A 19,739-nucleotide genomic window follows, 5' to 3' on the forward strand; every position below is an offset into this window, starting at 1 on the left:
ATTGGTGCAAAGGTAGGGCTTTGTGGAAGCATGTCCCTATTCATCTTGGAAATACTGGAGACTATGTCAAAAGCTCCTTGCAAACAGAAAACCAGCACAGAAAGCTTCTTTCTTAATGACATCCCTTTTCTCTTCTGCTGCATCAGTTTTCCATCTGCAAGGAGGTTCCTTCCATGGAGGAGCATTCAGAAGCAAAACTCACCATGGGCAAAGTGGTGCAGGCTGTTCACCCAGTGTGGTGTAGTGATTAAGAGCAGTGGTTTGGAGCGGTAGACTCTGATCTGGAGAACCGGGTTCGATTTCCCACTCCTCTACATGAGCGATTGACTCTCATCTGGAGAACTGGGTTGGTTTCCCCACTCCTCCACACGAAGCCAGCTGGGTGACCTTGGGCTAGTCACAGTTCTCTCTGAACTCTCTCAGCTCCACCAACCTCACAGGGTGTCTGTTGTGGGGAGGGGAAGGGAAGGTGATTGTAAGCCGATTTGAGTCTCCGTTAAGTGGTAGAGAAAGTCAGCATATAAACACCAACTCTTCTTCTTCTTCTTCTTCTTCTTCTTCTTCTTCTTCTTCTTTACATATAGACCAGGCCTAAGACACCACACCATATGGCAGTGAATTCCCTACATTAACTAAGCTTTGTGCAGAGAGAAATGGAGCTTGAAGGAGATGGCTCACGCGCTACATGTGCATCTTGTCCCCTCTTCGCAACTGCCGTCTGGCCGCAGAGCCGTTTCCCTTGAGCTTCGACACAGAAGCCCTCAGTTCCTGGCTTCCACCCACCCCCCGAGGTGTTCCGGCACGTCCCGAAGTCGAACATCTTCAGAAAGTCCTCAAATGATACCAGATGTGCTGCTGATGTTCCCATCAGGGCAAAAAAAAAAGAAAAAGAAAAAGAAGAATGTACCGTCCGCTTGGGATTTTCCATACCCTCATTTTCCCCCTCAGCGAAGACGCTGCTGCAACAATTCCAACAGTGTCTTGTGACACAGTGTGCCATTCAGAGGCACAGATAGGCTTTTATGATAGGAGGTGGTTGCGTGGGACAGTGAAGCGAGCATTGTGTTGTTCCGTCTTGTTCTGTAGTCAGCAGTAGGCAGCATGGGTGGGATGTTTCCCCCCCAAAGCCATCCAAGTTGACCTTGCATTCAAAAGCTCTAGGGACATCCCAGCGTGCACCCCTGCAAATTTTATGTTGCATTCTACCCACTCTTTGGCTTGAATGCATTTCATCAGTCTTTCTCCCCCCACTCATAATCTCCCTGTAAATAGATATAACTCCCCTCCCAGTTTTAAAAACCCAGAGTAAAGTGGGGGGGGGGCTGTGGCTCAGTGGTAGAGCATCTGCTTGGCATGCCGAAGGTCCCAGGTTCAATCCCTGGCATCTCCAGTTAAAGGGACTAGGCAAGTAGGTGATGTGAAAGACCCCTGCCTGAGACCCTGGAGAGCCTCTGCCAGTCTGAGTAGACAATGCTGACTTCGATGGACCCAGGGTCTGAATCAGTATAAAGCAGCTTCATGTGACCAAACATTATTTTGGGGAGGGGCTGTGGCTCAGTGGCAGAGCATCTGCTTGGCATGCCGAAGGTCCCAGGTTCAATCCATGGCATATCCAGTTAAAGGGACTAGGCAAGTAGGCGATGTGAAAGACCTCAGCCTGAGACCCCGGAGAGCCACTGCCGGTCTGAGTAGACAATACTGACTTCTATGGACCAAGGGTCTGATTCAGTAGAAGGCAGCTTCATGTGTTCATGTGTTCATGTGTGTGTACCAATGATATTTTTAAAAAATCATTTCTCAGGTCAAAGAAGACCGTAAGTAAACAATACATCTAATAGCCGTGTGTACCCCCATTTCAGAATTGATGGCAGGACCCCAAGGGTAAGGTTTGTGCTTCTGCAAATTTGGGCGGGGCAGGTTTGCATGGAAAAAATGCAAAATGTTTAAAAAATGGCATTAAAAAATCCTGAAAGGTAGGGTTGCCCGCCTTCCAGAGGGACCTGGAGATTTCCCAGAATTACAACTGATCTGCAGACTGCAGTTCCCCTGGAGAAAATGGCTGCTTTGGAGGGCGGACTCTATGGCATTATACCCCGCTGCGGTCCCTCCCCTCCCCCAAGCTCCCCCCTCCCCAGGTTCCATCCACAAATCTCCAGAAATTGGCTGGAGATCAGTTGTAATAGCAGGACATCTCCAGCTTGTACCTGGAGGTTGGCAACCCTAACCATGCTGTGTACAAAAATTCAGAAATAAAACGCCACAACAGCAAAGGATTTGTAATGTTTTAGTTCAGTTTTGGAAACAGGGACAGATAATTCAGAAATGCAAAATCCAGGGAGAATTCAGATGATGAGAATGCTGGAAACACCCATAATTGGAAAACAAACCTCACCTTTTATAACCCCCATATAATGAGTTCTTTATAAATCCCCTTTTCAGGGAGACAAATATAGAAGGCCTTTATTGCTTTAAAAGCCCGGAGGGGTAATGTAACAGTTTCTAAGATCTCAAGTCACCCCCCACCCCAACCAAAAACACCTCATAGTAAACTCTTTCTAATGATCTTTCTGTCATTAATCTTTCCTCCCAAATTCACATCCATTCCGCGAATGGGTGGAAGCCCGTTGAATAAAAAAGGATAACAAAATATGAACTGGCCAGCTGCCCCCAAAGCCCTTTATACTCCACACTGTCCATGAATGATATTCTGCCCCCCTTTAAACCCCAACCCCCCCCCAAAAAAAACCCTGTATGGAGTAAATAAAAACCCAGTAAATGGTTGAATGTTTCTTAGCTGCCTGGGCAATCACATGCGCCTCATCTCAGAAGGCCAGATGGGTTTTTTTTATAGGAACCAGACGGTTGCCACAGGTTTAATTATCATGGTCCTGACAGAAATGAGCGAAATTCTGAATGACCGGCCATAGAAGAGACCAAAAGCCTACACATGGATTTTTTCCTCCATAAAATTTTATAGCTTCTTAAAGAAACACCATTCATATATTTTACGAGGCCTAATCATTCACTAATGCCTACGGCCGCACCTGCGGCATTCGGTCCCACGGACCTTTTGGGACCGTTCCCAACTCCGTGTGCAATCATGTTTGGGTTTTTTTTGACCCACCCCCACGGGCCGTGCACATCCTGAAGGGGGGAGGCTGGCCTAGGCTTCGGTTACCCAGGAACCAATCTAATAAGGCAGAGGCAAGGAGATTTAGGGGTATTTACCTGCTGACGTGTGCGTTTCGACCGTCGTGAATCGGGTTCGTTCATTTAAAACGAGAAAAGACGAGAAGCGAAAACTCTCTAAGAGTGCAAGAATGCATTGCTTGATGACCTACGCTGCTTAAGCCTGAAACCAGAGTTCCTGCCAGGTAGGGTTGCCAGCTCTTAGGGTTGCCAACCTCCAGGTAATATGGGAACGAAATAGACACCACTGTACAAGTATCCAAAGATTTGGAAATCAGTACAGGAGCGAAGACAATTTAAAGTGCGAAATTCTTTATAAGCTACTACATGAAAATGAAGACAGCACAAGACTACATATACATCAAAGACCTACAAAAAGCCATATATACTAGTTCATATGTACAAAAATGTTCTTCAAAGTTGTCTCAATACGAGTACAAATTCTTCTTGTTGAAGGCAAATATCATGTAGTAAGATAGAGGCCAACAGTTAATGGAGGATACCGCCATTTCAAATTCTTAGCTTTTAAGCAATTCTTCTTCAGTCCTTCCTATATCATAAATAATACAAAATGTGCAATTGCAGTCATGTTATACTAGTCTTAAATTTTACAAAATATAATAAATAAATAGTACATTTAAAATACTTACATTCAATATCCTTCATATATTTCTACCAGTTTCATTATCAAAATGTAGGTTACATCAGACGTCCCACTAGGGCTAGAGAAAAAGTCCACATCCCACAAAGGGTAAGGATACAAAGTGTAGCTATTCCAACAATAAAATTTGCTAATAGTAATAGCAGAAGATCTCCTGCTATTGCAACTGATCTCCAGCCGATAGAGATCAGTTCACCTGGAGAAAATGGCCGCGTTTGGCAATTGGACTGTGTGGCATTGAAGTCCCTCCCCTCCCCAAACCCCGCCCTCCTCAGGCTCCACCCCAAAAGTCTTCAGGTGTTTCCTAGCACAGAGCTGGCAACCCTACCAGTGCTGATGGTTTGCATGCTAGGGAGGTAGGAGGGGAACAGGATACTCCCAGGAGGCCCCAGTTCCTTCACCACTACCACACATCAAAAGTAAGTACGGTAAGCTGTTTCATGCTAGGGATGCCAGCTCCAGCTTGAGAAATTCCTGGAGATCTTGGAGGTGGAATCTGGGGAGGAAAGGGTTTGGGGAGGAGAGGGAGCTCAGTAGGGTATAATGCCGTAGAGTTTAGCCTCCAATTAGGGTTGCCAGATCCCTCTTCACCATTGACGGGAGGTTTTGGGTCGGAGCCTGAGGAGGACAGGGTTTGAGGAGAGGAGGAGCTTCAATGCCATAGAGTCTAATAGCCAAAGTGGCCATTTTCTCCAGGTGAACTGATCTCTATTGGCTGGAGATCAGTTGTAATAGCAGGAGATCTTCTGCTATTACCTGGAGGTTGGCAACCCTACCTCCAACGCAGCCATTTTCTCTAGGGGAACTGATCTCTATAGAGTGGAGATCAGTTGTAACTTCAGGAGGTCTCTAGACCCCACTTGGAGGTTGGCAACCATAGACACAACCTATTGGGGTGATTTACGATGCCCAGAACTCCTTGGATTTACCTTCGTCCTTCAGGACACCACCCGCTCTGCCTCTTGGACATCATCACACGGTTCAAACTTGTTTCCTTTTTTCCTTCACTGACCTTCACTGATCCGTGGTGTGGTTTGGAAATGTACAAAGTATCCTTTTATTGAGCAGATCAATTTTTTAAAAAAAAGGGTCTAGTAGTAAGGCCAGAATATTTGGATAAACTGTCAGCCCTCGAAGACAAGAAAGAGTCTTTTGTCCAGAAAGGGAGGGGGGAGACCCATTACACTACCGTAGGATCACTGGATCCGATCCAATAAAAACGTAGCTTGGCATGGGGGGTGGGGGAGAAAGTGGTCGGGGTGTCTAATGAAGGATCTTTTACTTCAAGTCTTAAGTGTGTTTGATTTATTTATTAGAATGTACGTCTGACATCCTATTGCACGGTCAGATTCTGCAGCAAAGTCCTTCTTAAGAATATTGTCCACCGACAAAGAGGACTTTGTACAGAGAGAGCGGAGAATTGCTACGACTGGGAACGCGCTATCCTACAGCAAAGGAAGTCAGCCTGAAACAGGCATTTGCTTTTCCTGGCTTCGCCGGGCCGTTTGTGGAGGCTTTTCCAGTTTGCTTATCCTCTGGCCGCTTAATTTTAAGTGACACGGGGCCTCGCTGGCCTACATCCGATACTTCAGGCTATCAAAGAAGAAGCGGGGCTGCCAAGGAACTTTGAGGGATCAGGGGGGGAAATACAGGCCCCTTTGGCATCTAGGCTGGAAGCACAACTTTTAGGGGAAACAGAAGCTTTTCCTGAACTGATTCGGGGCCTGCTGCTTTGGGGCTGGTTCTGGGCAAGTATGTGAGCCCAGGACCCAAGCGGGTCTACTCAGAAATACATCGGGTTGCCAACCTCCAGGTAGCTGGAGATATCCCACTATTACAATTGATCTCCAGCTGATAGAGATCAGTTCATCTGGAGAAAAATGGCCTCTTTGGCAACTGGACTTCAATGGCATTGAAGTCTCTCCCCTCCCCAAACCCCGTCTCCTCAGGCTCTGCCCAAAAAACCTCCCGCTGGTGGTGAAAAGGGACCTGACAACCCTAGAAATAAGCCCCATTGTATTCAGTGGAGCTTACTCACAGGAAAGTATTTTTAGGATAGCAGCCTATAACAAGGGGACAGTGTTTTTGCCCACCTTTCCCTGCCTTTTGATGCTGTGGAACTAGGGTTGCCAGCTCCAGGTTGGGAAATACCTGGAGATTTTGGGGGTGGAGCCTGGGGAGGGGAGGGTTTGGGAGGGGAGGGACTTCAATGGGGTATAATGCCATAGAGTCCACCTTCCAAAGTGGCCATTTCCTAAAATTAACTTCAGAATTGAAACAGATGAGGTATCCTGAACTTCTAAGTCCATCTATATTTTCTCCCCCTCCCAAAAATTACCAATGCACATTCAGAAGCATCCCTATCAGGTTATGGGAGGTGATGTGTAGCAGGGTCCCTTTTTATTGCATTTTATTGCAACCCAAGCGAGTTTGGTATGTCTTCACGCAGCAAAGGTGAGAGTTTCTGGGGGAAAATATTGTGCTAAATTTCATTGAATTCATACAGTGCCTTTTTCTTAAACTCCCAGAAGCTTTTCTGCATTGCATTAATTGTTCCATTTTGCTCCATAAGGTCCTCCTTCGTACACATGAACACATGAAGCTGCCTTATACTGAATCAGACCTTTGGGCCATCGAAGTCAGTATTGTCTACTCAGACCGGCAGTGGCTCTCCAGGGTCTCAGGCAGGGGTCTTTCACATCACCTACCTGCCCAGTCCCTTGAACTGGAGATGCCGGGGATTGAACCTGGGACCTTCTGCATGCCAAGCAGATGCTCTACCACTGAGTCACATCCCTTCCCCTCGTATTCCGGCAAGCTTTTTGATACCGGCGCAAAATAGATAGTTCCTGAGATTCAAGCACATCTCATGCTTCTGCAACCGGCATAACTCTCTTGGGAGCATTCCCTTTAGAAAGTTGTATGATAGAAACATAGGATTGCCAACCTCAGGTACTAGCTGGAGATCTCCTGCTTACAACTGATCTCCAGCTGATAGAGATCAGCTCCCCTGGAGAAAATGGCCGCTTTGGCAGTTGGACTCTATGGCATTGAAGTCCCTCCCCTCCCCAAACCCTGTCCTCCTCAGGCTCCGCCCCAAAAACCTCCCGCCGGTGGTGAAGAGGGACCTGGCAACCCTGTAGAATCACCAAATGGGGTGCTCCATGCCTCCCTGTTTATCACATCATGAAGACCGATCTTTGCTAATCTAACTGGGGTGTGGTACTATCTATACATCATTTCTATAACATTCTCTTTTATTACTATTCTGTTCTGTTCTTTGTATCTATGTATTTCCTGCTTATTAAATCTTTCTTGTATGGAATTCCAATCATTGCCTCCGTTTATAAGTTCCCTAGAGAGGCACGACAGAAACCGAAGCGTCAAACTGTGTTTTCTAACGGTGCAAGATCAGAACAGAATTGTGGTATCTGAAATTTTTTTTTTGGGGGGGGAAACCCACCGAAGCCGTGTTGCCATCATTAGATGATCTAATATTTTGAGTGAACGCAAGGCAATCGTTTCTTTCCCCCTGACTCTGCATGAATCATCCTTTTGTTAACCTCTGTCATATCCCTACCCTCTTAGTCATAACTTTTTATTCATCTAAAAAATCAACTATATTAGGAGGGGAGCATTCCCTTAGAATGCTCTATGAGAACCTACCAGATCTTTCCAGGTTTCTGCAGAGATCTGTCATGAAGGTTTACAGAGGCAAAATCGAGAGCTCAAAAGTCCAGTTTCCTTTGCAGCAACCGTTAGCATATCTTCCTCAGCTTTTTGTCTTCCAGATGGGGTAACAGGTCAGAGCTGCTGTAGGAATCCGAGCTGACACCTAAAAGCCTCCTGACTCACTTGTTCCTTAGGCAGCCTCCTATCTGTGATATTTATTTATATTTATTTGTTTGCCTACTTCATTTATACCCTGCTTTCCTCTCCAGTGGAGACCTCAGACAGCTTACATTGTTCGCCTCTCCTCCATTTGATCCTCACAACAACCCTGTGAAGTAGGTTAGGCTGAGAGTGTGTGACTGGCCCAAGGTCGCCATGTTTGAAATCACTGAAGAATCAGAGCCATCTTCTCCCTTGCGAACATCATGATTATTTACTTATTTACTGCCTTTATACCACACTTTCCTTCCCAATAGGGACTCAGAGCAGCCCTCAACATTCTTCCCTTCTCCATGGTATCCTCACAACAGGCCTGTGAGGTAGGCTAGGCTGAGAGTGCGTGACTGGCCCACTGTCACCCAGCCATATTCCATGGCAGGGCAGGGATTCGAACTGGGGTCTCTCAGATCCTACTCCGACACTCTTACCACTACACCACGCTGGCTCTCAATACGAGGATCATCATTGGGGGTTCTAACTTGGTATCGGACATGTTCGGCAGGTGAAAGTATACAAGATATTTACAGCACTCAGTATAAACATTGTTTTAGCATGTTCACAAAATAATCTTGCACAAAATAAATATATCACTCCCTGGGTAAAACAACTCATGACACTTTCTGAGAAGCAGATGCTGCGTTATCTGCTATCAAGTAGATCGGTGAGTTGCATGAGAAACACGGCAACCTTTCTCTTTATAGTGTCAAGAAAAATAATAATCTTCATTTCCCCCCTTTTTTAATGAGTGGAATGGCAGATGAATAGTTAGAGCGGTTCCTCAGTGGAACAGGCTTCCTCGGGAGGTGGTGAGCTCTTCTTCCTTAGAAGTTTTTAAGAAGAGGTTAGATGACCATCTGTCAGCAATGCTGATTCTATGACCTTAAGCAGATAATGAGAGGGAGGGCATCTTGGTCATCTTCTGGACATGGAGTAGGGGTCACTGGGGGTGTGGGGGGGAGGTAGTTGTGAATTTCCTGCATTGTGCAGGGGGTTGGACTAGATGACCCTGGTAGTAGGGTTGCCAACCTCCAGGTACTAGCTGGAGATCTCCTGCTATTACAGCTGATCTCCAGCTGATAGAGATCAGTTCACCTAGAGAAAATGGCAGCTTTGGCAATTGGACTCTATGGCATTGAAGTCCCTCCCCTCCCCAAACCCTGCCCTCCTCAGGCTCCACCCCACTTCCAGTGGTGAAGAGGGACCTGGCAACCCTACCTGGTAGTCCCTTCCAACTCTATGGTTCTATGATTCTATGAGTAGCCAATGGCTGTTAAATTGAGGGAAAGGAGAGAAATAAACAGGGGTGAGCTTGTACTGTAGATCTATGTCGAGTTTACTTTGTTCACACCTTCTCAAAAGCCACAGACGAGAGTGTCAAAAGCAAAAAGGGTATCATCTTATTAAACACCCAAGTATGTGGGAAGGGTGAAGAGACACCCCCCCCCCAAAAAAGCAAAGGTCGCGAGGGCAGTACTTCTTCCCACAAGTGTGGCACCTTCTTTGGCTTTTATTTTGGTTCTCAGCACAGCTTCCTGCCCAAGCCAAACTTCGGTATGCACTCAAGTAGTAGCATCTCAGGAAGGGTGTGCCGTTCCCCTCCCCGCATCATCGGCAAATTTCAAAACACGAAACCCTCTGCTTCGAGCGTGTAAAGCTGTGGTCAGCTCCGCGGTTTGCTGCAAACCTTTACCCTCTGCGAACTCCTGCCGTTGTATGATAACCGACTGAAAGAGGAAGGCCCACGCGGTGTTTCGGAGGAGCGTTTCTGCACTGGCTCAGCACAGTGATGTTTGCTGAGCCAGGTGTGAGGACGGCTTTTGTGGGCGGCGGAAAGATCAGAAGAGACTAGGGTTGCCAACCTCCAGGTACCAGTTGGCGATCTCCTGCTATTACAACTGATCCCCAGCCGACAGAGATCAGTTCACCTGGAGAAAAATGGCCACTTTGGCAATTGAACTCTATGGCATTGAAGTCCCTTCCCTCCCAGACCCCTCTCTCCTCAGGCTCCGCCCCGAAAACCTGCCGCCGGTGGCCAAGAGGGACCTGGCAACTCTAGAAGAGACCTGCTGGACCAGAATAAAAGTCCATTGAGTCGAGCATCCTGTTTCCCACAGTGGAAAACACACAGGGCGCAAAGGTTAAAGCCTCCCCCCCTGTTGCTGCCTTCAGTATTCAGAGGTAGACTGCACCAGAACATAGAAGTTCCATTTAGTCATTGTGTCTGATAGTCATAGGTGGGCCTCTTCTCCATGAATTTGTCTTAATCCTCCTGTTAAAAAGTCACCCAAGCTAGTGGCTCTGGCTACACCTTTTGTCAGCAGATCTCAGAAATGAATTACGCATTGTGTGAAGATGTATTGCCTTTTGTCCGCTTATTAGTTTCGTTGAATAACTCCCCGCCCCAGCTGTTAGTAAAGGGAAAGGACAGAGAAGCACCTTTAGCCTTTTCCTCCACACCATGCATAATTTTATAAACCTTGACCATATCCCCCCCTCCGAATCATTTGTTTTTTCCCAAAGTGAAAAGGCCCCAAACTCTTTATCTTTTTCAAACATGGAAGGTGGGAGGTAGGGTTGTCAGCTCCGGGTAGGGAAATACCTGGAGATTTCAGGGATGGGGGCTGAGGAGGGGGAGGTTAAGGGAGGGGGGACTTCAGCAAGGTATAATGCCATAGAGTCCACCTTCCAAAGCGGCCGTTTTTTACAGGTGAACTGATCTCTGTCCCCTGGAGGTCAGTTGTAATAGCTGGAGATCTCCAGCCACCACCCGAAGATTCGCCATCCATTAGTACTGTCAGGCTATATGCCTTCTTGTCCGGAACATATGTTCCGTGGAACCTTGACGGAACGTCACAGGATTGCCTGAATTGACAAAGCACCAGCGAAATAGGACTCATTACCGGAAGCCTATTTTCTCTCTACTCATGGCATTCTAGGACTTTGATATTTAGTCACTTCACTTACCTGTCTACACTGCAGGAACGTGGTGACTTTTCTACACATGTAACAGGAATTTCCTTCTGTTCTTGGTTGCATTGCTTGTTTAACTTGTCATTCCAAACATGTTGTTCAGCATTCTTTTGTAGTGCTTTTTGTGCCATAAGTGCCTACTCTTGCTTTGCTTAACCACCCGAAGATTGGCAACCCTAGTGGGAGGGAAGGTGGCATAGTATAGCCCGATCTCGTCAGATCTCAGAAGCTTAGCAAGGTCAATACAAGGAAAGGAGACCACCGAGGAAGACAGGGCAGCAAGGTTGAGCACAGACAAAAATGGCAAGAGGGGAAAAAATGCAGAGGCCCGTTACGTTGATCCCTTGGTTGCAGAGGATACTGCGCTCAACCCAGCTTCCCAACCGCACAAATACAGCTTCTTCCCTTCTCTTCCCTTCTGTTGCTTGCAGACTCTCCATCTCTGTGTTCTGGCACAACGTTTTGACAGTGCTGAGATAACCCAAACAAAAAATATTTTTGAAAATATGAATTGTGGCATTTAAGGCAGGGGGGAAAACCCAGTTTCCTGACTCTTAGGAGCAACAAACGCATTGTTCTGAAACAGCGCGTGCATTAATGTGGCTTTAAAAAAACAAAACACCTCTTTCTCACTGTTGCCAAATAAAATTAGCACATCAGCCAAGCTGTCAAGGGCAATCTTCTTGGGGAGAGGAAGTTTAATGCATCTACAAAGTGGTGTTGTAGTAACCAGGCGCTTGGGCATCGATGCTCATGGCTGGTACATTTCTTCATGCGCCCAGAGAATCCATTAGCAAAACTGATGACAGATTCTCCTGGCAATCTGACCGAACCACTCACCAGAGAGAGCTCCCAAATTAGAGAAGCAGGAAACCTCAAACGATGTGCAAAAAAAGAAAAAGGAAAAAAAAGGCCCTGCAAATTCTAACTAGAAACCCCCCCCCCCCGTTAACTTTTGCTTTTGCTAATTCGGAGCGTCTAACATTAATGGATTATGAAACGTGTCTTCGGGCCGAGATCCTGAGTGCCACTTGGCGGAACAGACCAAAGGTGCAAGTGGGAACGCTGGAACTCAATCCGGTGCTTGGTGGTTCGGTAACTGGCCAATCCCAATACCTCAGAACATAAGGAACTGAAAAAATATACAGAGCTCAGTAATGTGGAAAGAAAATCCAGATCCTTTGCAGCGTGTGGCACACTCCATTTAGTTCATGCGAGCATCTCAGAACTGTGACGGTTCAACCAAGAATCCAAAATGCGTAATTGGGCAGGGCAAAATTTGGCTGCCACTGATCCTGGAGAAGTCTGCTTTTCATATCAGACGAACCAGGAGATGAGAAGAGGTGATGTACGGCATACACCTTTTTCGATGAGTGGGGAAGTGACACTGAAGAGGTAGAGACTAGCCACGAGAGGGGAGGTTAGGGACAGAAGTGGGGGGAAATGCTGGGGGGGGGCAGACTAAATTTCTGATGTGGAAAATCACTTTGTAACCTAGAAGATATAATTTTTTCTGCCCAGTTAACTCTTTTCCAAAGGATATCAGGCTTAGAAGCGGTTCTTGCAGCAGTGGTTTTCATTCCCAGCAAACTGGGGACGTCACCGTGTTGTCTACACCAGTGTCGTTCAAAAGGAACTGTACGAAAGACCTCAAAGGGGACATGCGCAATCTGCTCATCTGTTGTTGACAGTATTTCCCACCTCCCTGCACACGAGCATCACAAGTTCGGAGCCCTTGACCGCCAAAGCTGAAATGCCGTTTTCTCAGCACCGATCCCGATTGTGTGGTACATTGCAAGCATGTTCTTAACCAAAGCTGGCTTTCTTTGGCAGCATGTGTCCCAGTCCAAAGCACAGGCATTGCTCAAAGCAGTGTACTGCAGATGTGCCTGTCTAGTGCACTGAAATGATAATGCCAAAACTTGAGCTGAGCCTAAGGTTGCCAACCTCCAGGTACTAGCTGGAGATTTCCTGCTATTACAACTGATCTCCAGCCGATAGAGATCAGTTCCCCTGGAGAAAATGGCCGCTTTAGCAACTGGACTCTATGGCATTGAAGTCCCTCCCCTCCCCAAACCCCACCTTTTTCAGGCTCCATCCCAAAAATCTCCTGCCAGTGGCAAAGAGGGACCTGGCAACCCTGGTTTAGCCTGGGACGAGCCAATGACTGATTAAGGTTCCTTCAATACTGTTGCAGCATGCTCTCTTGCTGCAACTCTTCCCAGCTGATAGCTAGACAACCATATTTTGTAATCCTCTGCATCTTCCAAATCATATTCAAAGGTATAATATGTATTACAGTAATCACACCAGGAAATTACCCAGGGCTTCTGAGAGAAGCTTGCCTCTTCGAGAGTTTGGGTGTGAAAACGTTTAATACCTGCCTGTAGATATTCTCGGTATGGTGTCACTTTTCCTGTGAGAAGAAAGTAGAAGGTGCTGATATCTTGCTTTGACAATAATTTTGAAAAGGAAAAAAAAACACTTTGCTAAAAGGTCACCGTATTCTCTTTCTCTCCCCTCCACACACACAGTCACACATATATGTATGCCTTTAAGTAATTCTGAGAATTGCAGCATTAGGTCGCTCTTGCTGTACTTTTCTCATCTTCAAATCCATGGCACTCTTCCTTGGAGGAACAATTAAGCATGGTGTCTCTTGATTACGGGGTTGCCAACCTCCAGGTGGCGGCTGGAGAACTCCCACTATCACAACTAATCTCCAGGCTACAGAAATCAGTTCCTCTGGAGAAAATGGCCCCTTTGGCAATTGGACTCTATGGCATTGACGTTAGGGTTGCCAGGTCCCTCTTCTTGGGGGCAGAGCCTGAGGAAGGCGGGGTTTGGGGAGGGGTGTGACTTCAATGCCATAGAGTCCAATTGCCAAAATGGCCATTTTCTCCAGGGGAACTGATCTCTATCGGCTGGAGATCAGTTGTAATAGCAGGGGATCTCCAGCGATTACCTGGAGGTTGGCAACCCTAATTGAAGTCCCTCCCCTCCCCAAACCCTGTCCTCCTCAAGTTCCACCCTAAAAACCTCCCACCAGTGGCGAAGAGAGACCTGGCAACCCTATGTTGAGGTTCCCCCCTCCCTAAACCCCACCCCCAGACTCCACCCCAAAAGCTCCAGGAATTTCGCAACCTTGAGTCTGCAACCCTAGAAATAAATATTTTATTCTTTCTTTGCATGTTTTAAGTTTTGCTCTGCAGTTTCCAGATAGGGTTGTTGGGGGATTTGTTTTTTGGTGAACCAATAGTTCTAAGTCAAGGCACAGAAGTGTCTGCCCTTCTTCTGTCTCAGCACTGCTCTTTGAAGTGACCACATAATGGTTGGGGTGCCTGCCGGACATCCCTTTCTTCCTCTTTAATACTTATAGGGCTTAAAAGAATTCTTGGAAACGCAATTAACTTCCGTTTTGATCATGCTGATTAATTTTTTTAAAAAACAACAACAACAGCATTCTTGCCTTTTGTTGCAGATTGGTGAAGACCTGAGCACTGAAAAATTCTGCGTCGATGCCAGTCAGACCGGAAATGGAAACGGGAACTGGTTGAAGTACATCCGGATGGCCTGCTCCAGCGAAGAGCAAAACCTCGCAGCGTGTCCCATAAATGACCAGGTACGGTCTGGCTCTATTTTACTCTCTTCCCAGTCTCAGCCTGTCTTTCCACCAGTGTGTTCAATTTAGTTTGACGTGATTTGGTCTTTGGTTGTAAACGTTGGGGCAGGGGTGTGCCTGCGTGTAGTGAGATAAAAGGACTGTATCATAGATGAAAGTTCTGTCCATTTATCATTTGAGTTCCGTTTAGAGCCTTTTAAAAAAAAATCTAGTTCTTTAATTGCAAAACAGGAGATACTGGATGCAAAAGTAAACAGTGCTTCCTCACAATTAAGGGAAAGGACTCTTGTACATACTCAAAGAGCAGTTCTGCCCCAGTTTTGACAAGATGCTCAGTGATGCCTCAGCTCACGAAAAGTAGGGTTGTCAACCTCCAGATACTAGTTGGAGATCTCCCGCTATTACAGCTGATCTCCAGCTGATAGAAGTCAGTTCCCCTGGAGAAAATGGCCGCTTTTGGCCATTGGACTCTATGGCATTGAATTCCCTCTCCTCCTCAAACCTCGGCCTCCTCAGGCTCCGCCCCAAAAACCTCCCGCTAGTGGTGAAGAGGGACCTGGCAACCCCAAAGAAAAGCCACATCTCACCTTCCTCTACTCTATCGCCTTCCTTCATGCACCTTAGGGATGCCAGGTCCCTCTTCGCCACCAGTGGGAGGTTTTTGGGGGTGGAATCTGAGGAGACCGGGGTTTGGGGAGGGGAAGGACTTCAACGCCATAGAGTCCAATTGCCAAAGCCGCCACTTTCTCCAGGTGAACTGATCTCTATCGGCTAGAGATCAGTTGTAATAGCAAGAGATCTCCAGCTACTACCTGGAGGTTGGCAACCCTAACAGCAGACATCCCTCATGTGTATGTGTGGAGTTCCCAATACTTCCTCAGGAGATTTCACAGGAGGTTTCGGAAGGCTGTGATGTCCCTTCCAGGTGACTCTCTAGGCTGCCTCCCCTAGCCTCTGTAGTCTTTACCATAGATACTAGGGGAAATTTCTAGCTCGATACTGTCCGGGGACCATTTTTTTTCTCTCCCACTCCTGAGTTCCTTGGGGACAGAAAATTGGTTCCAGGTGGGTAAATTTTAGGCCATTGTTCTCTCTGATGAACATCTGGGGCTGTGTTATGCCAAGTAAGGATATGTGACAGGGCCCTTTTGGCCGTGACTCTCCATTTGTGGAATGTCATCGTCTAGCAGATGGTCACTGCTCACTGTCTTGTGGCGATCTGGTTGTTATTTGTGAAAATCTTTGAAACAGGCCTGGGGTGACTTAGGGAAGGTTTTTGGCTCTTTCTCCTGAGGTTTTTTTTTAAAATGGCTGTTGTCATGGAATTGTGCTGTGTGTGTTTTGTTTTTTTTTAAATGAAGTAAGAAATAAAAGAATTAACAAAAAAGAGAGCCAGCGTGGTGTAGTGGTTAAGAATGGTGGTTTGGAGCGGTGGAGTCTGATCTGGAGAACCGGGTTTGATTCCCCACTCCTCCACATGAGCAGCGGAGGCTAATCTGGAGAACTGGATTTGTTTCCCCACTCCTCCACATGAAGCCAGCTGGGTGACCTTGGGCTAGTCACAGCTCTCTTAGAGCTCTCTCGGCCTCACCTACCTCACAGGGTGTCTGTTGTGGGGAGGGGAAGGGAAGGTGATTGTAAGCCGATTCTCCCTTAAGTGGCAGAGAAAGTCGGCATATAAAAACTAACTCTTCTTCTTCAAAAGTGCAGAAGCAAGGCAAAATTCTCTGAAATTTCCCCCATCCCATTTGAGTTCAAATAATGAAGATAAATAAATAGTTTTATGTTGTTTTTTATATTGTTTTTAATTAAGAGCTACATCATATCATTGTCAGCTGCTTTGAAAGTTTTTCTGAGAATCTAGATAGACATATTTTTAAGTACACACATAAATGCATTTTCTTTCTGAAATACAAAATCCCAAATGCTAAATCCCAAAATTTAACCACAGCCCAAGGTGCCCTTTTCTTTTTTTCCAGCTTTCTTGAAGCTAATGCATATTTTTTATCTGTTCCACAAGACTATGCAGAGCTGGGTCAGTTATTTTGGTTGGTGTTTCTGCTGCTTTCCATTAAACGGCGCTCAATAAATGAATAAGCAAGGAAAAACTTGTGGCTATTTTTATGAGTGCCAAAAAAAAAAGAATCAGTCTGAAAGGTAACATTTTGAAGTCACCGGGAAGCCTTCCGCAAAAGCTGATGTTGATGCAACAAAATCTCCCTTGATAGTTGTCAGTCCAGAAACTTAATAAAAAAAATGAAAGTCATGTTCTAGTTAGTGCACAAAATGAAATTTATATTGAATGATGGGAATCGTGTTATTTATCATTGATAAAATGCACCAATGACCTTTTTTGCATGTAAAAGACACCCCTACCCCCACCACCAAGAGATTCAGTTTAAAACATGACCTGGCGGTTTAAACAGCCTGTCGACCAAAGAAGAACCATGGCATTGGACAGAATTTATTTCGCTTCTGCTAAACAAAAAGTCCAGTAAAATGACGGCAAGTGTTAGCAGGCTAATTATTTCATAACAAAGGGCAAGAACAATGGACCCGGGTCTGTTAACACCCATTTCTTTCATCATTCCCCACATTGTTTGGAGCCCAACTGTATTTTGTTTTATTTTTTTACTCAAAACGCTTATGTATTTCTAGAAATTATTTTGAGGTGGCTTTCGGGATGTTTTTAGATTTCTCAACACAGCTGTTTTGAATCAAAACTCCCAGTTTTAGTTTTTCGTTGTGTGATGCGAATCTGTGATTTCCCCATTTGAGGTATGCATTTTGCCGTCCTGCATCGGTAAATCAGCATTGTACATTCTGCGTTGCTGTGCATTTTGCCAAGTTCTTCTAGCAGCTGAGTCTTTCGTCCTTCTGCCTCCTATGGCCATCTGGGACTAAGGTTGCCAGGTTCCTCCTGGCCTCTAGCAGGGAGCAGGGGGGTACAGTTGCCAGCTCAAGGTTGGAAAATTCCTGGAGATTTCTGGGTGAAGCCTGGGGAGCACGGGGTTTGGGGAGGCTATAATGCCATAGGGTCCAACCTCCAAAACAGCCATTTTCTCCAGGAGAACTGATCTCTGTACTCTGGAGATGAACTGTAACTTCAGGAGATCCCTAGTCCCCACCGGGAGACTGGCATCCTGATCCGGGACTCTAGCAGGAAAGAAAGCTGGACTCGAAGATCGGGGTCAGGGGGCAGTAGGGTTGCCAGCCACCAGGTATTAGCTGGAGAGCTCTGCTATTACAACTGGTCTCCAGTCGATGTCCAGAAGTATTTTTGATACCTGATTTGTTTGCAGAGTGCATAATTGTGTCGTAAATCGGGATGCCCAACCCTGTAAAAGGTACCTGTTGTAATCCTATCATTTCCCTCCCAATAGACTGTAATGTCTCCTGATGTGTAAATTGCACCAAAGTTTGCAGATGACACCAAACTATTTGGAAAACTCCAGGAAGTCTAAACAATGCTCTTCTTTGAGCCAAAGAATTCCAAACCGTTGACCTCCCCACTAGATCTCTTATCGCCATTTTTACAACTGTTCAGGAAGTCACTGATCATTCTAAATCTTCAGCATCACAAAAAAATCCAGCTGAGGTCAAGTTAAGAAATAACAGTGCCATCATCCTAAGAACTAGTTACACCCTTCTAAGTCCGCAGAAGTCAATGGATTTTGAAGGGTATAACTCTGTTTAGGATTCCACACTACCCAATCCCAAACTCCTGAACAACAGCCATCAATATTGAAGTCTGTTTTTTTCTGTCAGTTTTTGCCTGTAAATTGAACATGGTCAACAGCCCCAATTTCATCGTGCAGTACACAAGAACCTGCTCAAACCCTCCAAGTTTGCACGGAGCCAGCGAATGCAGGAAATTCTTTCTGCTCCCCCCCCCCCGTTCTAAACCTTCAAGTGGTATGGAGACAGACTCTCTCCCCTGTTTTGTTTTCACGTTGCAGTCTGAACCTTGTCCTCTGTGGGCAAAATTAATCCGCTCCGCTCCTTCAAATCTCCTTCGGGTCATTTAATTCAGCCAGAATCTGAATCAGCTACAACTGGGATAAATGGTTTGTTCGTCTTTAAGGGGGGGGGAATGTTTTTGCGAAGGCATATAACATTTGTTAAACATCAAGTACACATTTGGAAGCTGAATAGTTACAACAAATGAAACGACTGTAGGAATTCACCTCTGACTGTATTCCTGGATTACGGAGTGCCATGTTCAATTCGCTGTTATAAAATCATGCAGGAATACTGAACACCGTGTCATTCCCCACCCCCTGAAAACATTTAATGAATAAGAAGTCCTCGTTGCCAAGTTCTGCAGATGTCTTCTGAAGATAAGTCCAGGAGCGACTGACATAGAACAATTAGATTAGAGTCCAGTAGCGCTTTAGAAACCGACAAGATTTTGGAGGTATGAGCTTTCAAGAGTCAAAGCTTCCTTCGTCAGATACTGGACTTGAATCCAGCTGTGCTACTGTGGACCAACATGGCTACCCTCTGAAAATGGCATAGAACTAAATCGTGATATTTTGCTATTGCGTTTATCACAAATGTGTGTTGTGGTCGTTGTTGTTAAATGTTCTCTCACATTTCACATTAGAAATACCTCTTTTGACTCGCCTTTATTCCATTCTTTATGCTCGTGGACCAACAGGTCATGAGCAAAACAAGTTCAATACATTCCATAATACATAAATGCCCAAACATACAAAAATATAATATCCAAACAGTACAGTTAAAAAGAGGTATCATTAAAAACCATCGATAATATTTTTTTTTTTTTGCCACGGTGAGGGTTACATTTGGATCAGTATCCGCCAATAACTTTGCAACTATAAATTCTTGCTTTAGGGCAGGTCCCCACCTCTGAATGTGTATTGTGATCCATTTGTCTCTGGCGAGATCATGCTTTTCACCATCTACAAAAAAATGCCAACCAGTGTCCGAACTCCAAAGTCGCTCGGAAAATGGGACCCCTGAAAATCTGCCTACTAACTCCCCCGATGGCAGTGCATTTAATTTGGCCTTGGAGAAAAGCACTCTGTACTTGGGAACAGTCTTTTCACTCTCCCATCCTGTGGCACTGGCAAGTTTACCAGATCCAAATCTTTGTGTTAGATGGAGAGAGAACCATAAGTAATATTTATTGTTAATAATTTTAAAGCTTTGTTTATTTATTTATTTAAAAAAAAGATCAACACCTCTGCCACACCGACAAACCTTAACAGTTGTCCTCTCGTGGGTGCAATGGGGTAATATTATTTGTGGCAAAGAACAAAGAGTCCCGTGGTCTCCAAAAATTCGAACACGCTGAATTGTGGCCCGTGCCCTCAGAAGCAAGAAGCCCTTGCTTCAGATCCATGAAGCGGGCCCATGATTTAATTCACAGATTGCTCTTCT

At 45.7% G+C, this 19,739-nt stretch overlaps 1 protein-coding gene across 3 annotated transcripts in view; it reads left to right on the forward strand.

Annotated features, from left to right (window-relative positions):
• Nucleotides 1-19,739, forward strand: part of PRDM16 (PR/SET domain 16) — a 410,575-nt gene that overhangs the window by 338,066 nt on the left and 52,770 nt on the right. For all 3 annotated transcript variants that reach the window (XM_056865303.1, XM_056865304.1, XM_056865305.1), the window contains exon 4: nt 14,193-14,333. In XM_056865303.1, the coding sequence (XP_056721281.1) occupies nt 14,193-14,333 (141 nt within the window). The remainder of the gene's footprint in view (nt 1-14,192; nt 14,334-19,739) is intronic.

The sequence above is a fragment of the Euleptes europaea genome, chromosome 19, assembly GCF_029931775.1.
Source record: "Euleptes europaea isolate rEulEur1 chromosome 19, rEulEur1.hap1, whole genome shotgun sequence".
In the NCBI taxonomy this organism is placed as follows: domain Eukaryota; kingdom Metazoa; phylum Chordata; class Lepidosauria; order Squamata; family Sphaerodactylidae; genus Euleptes; species Euleptes europaea.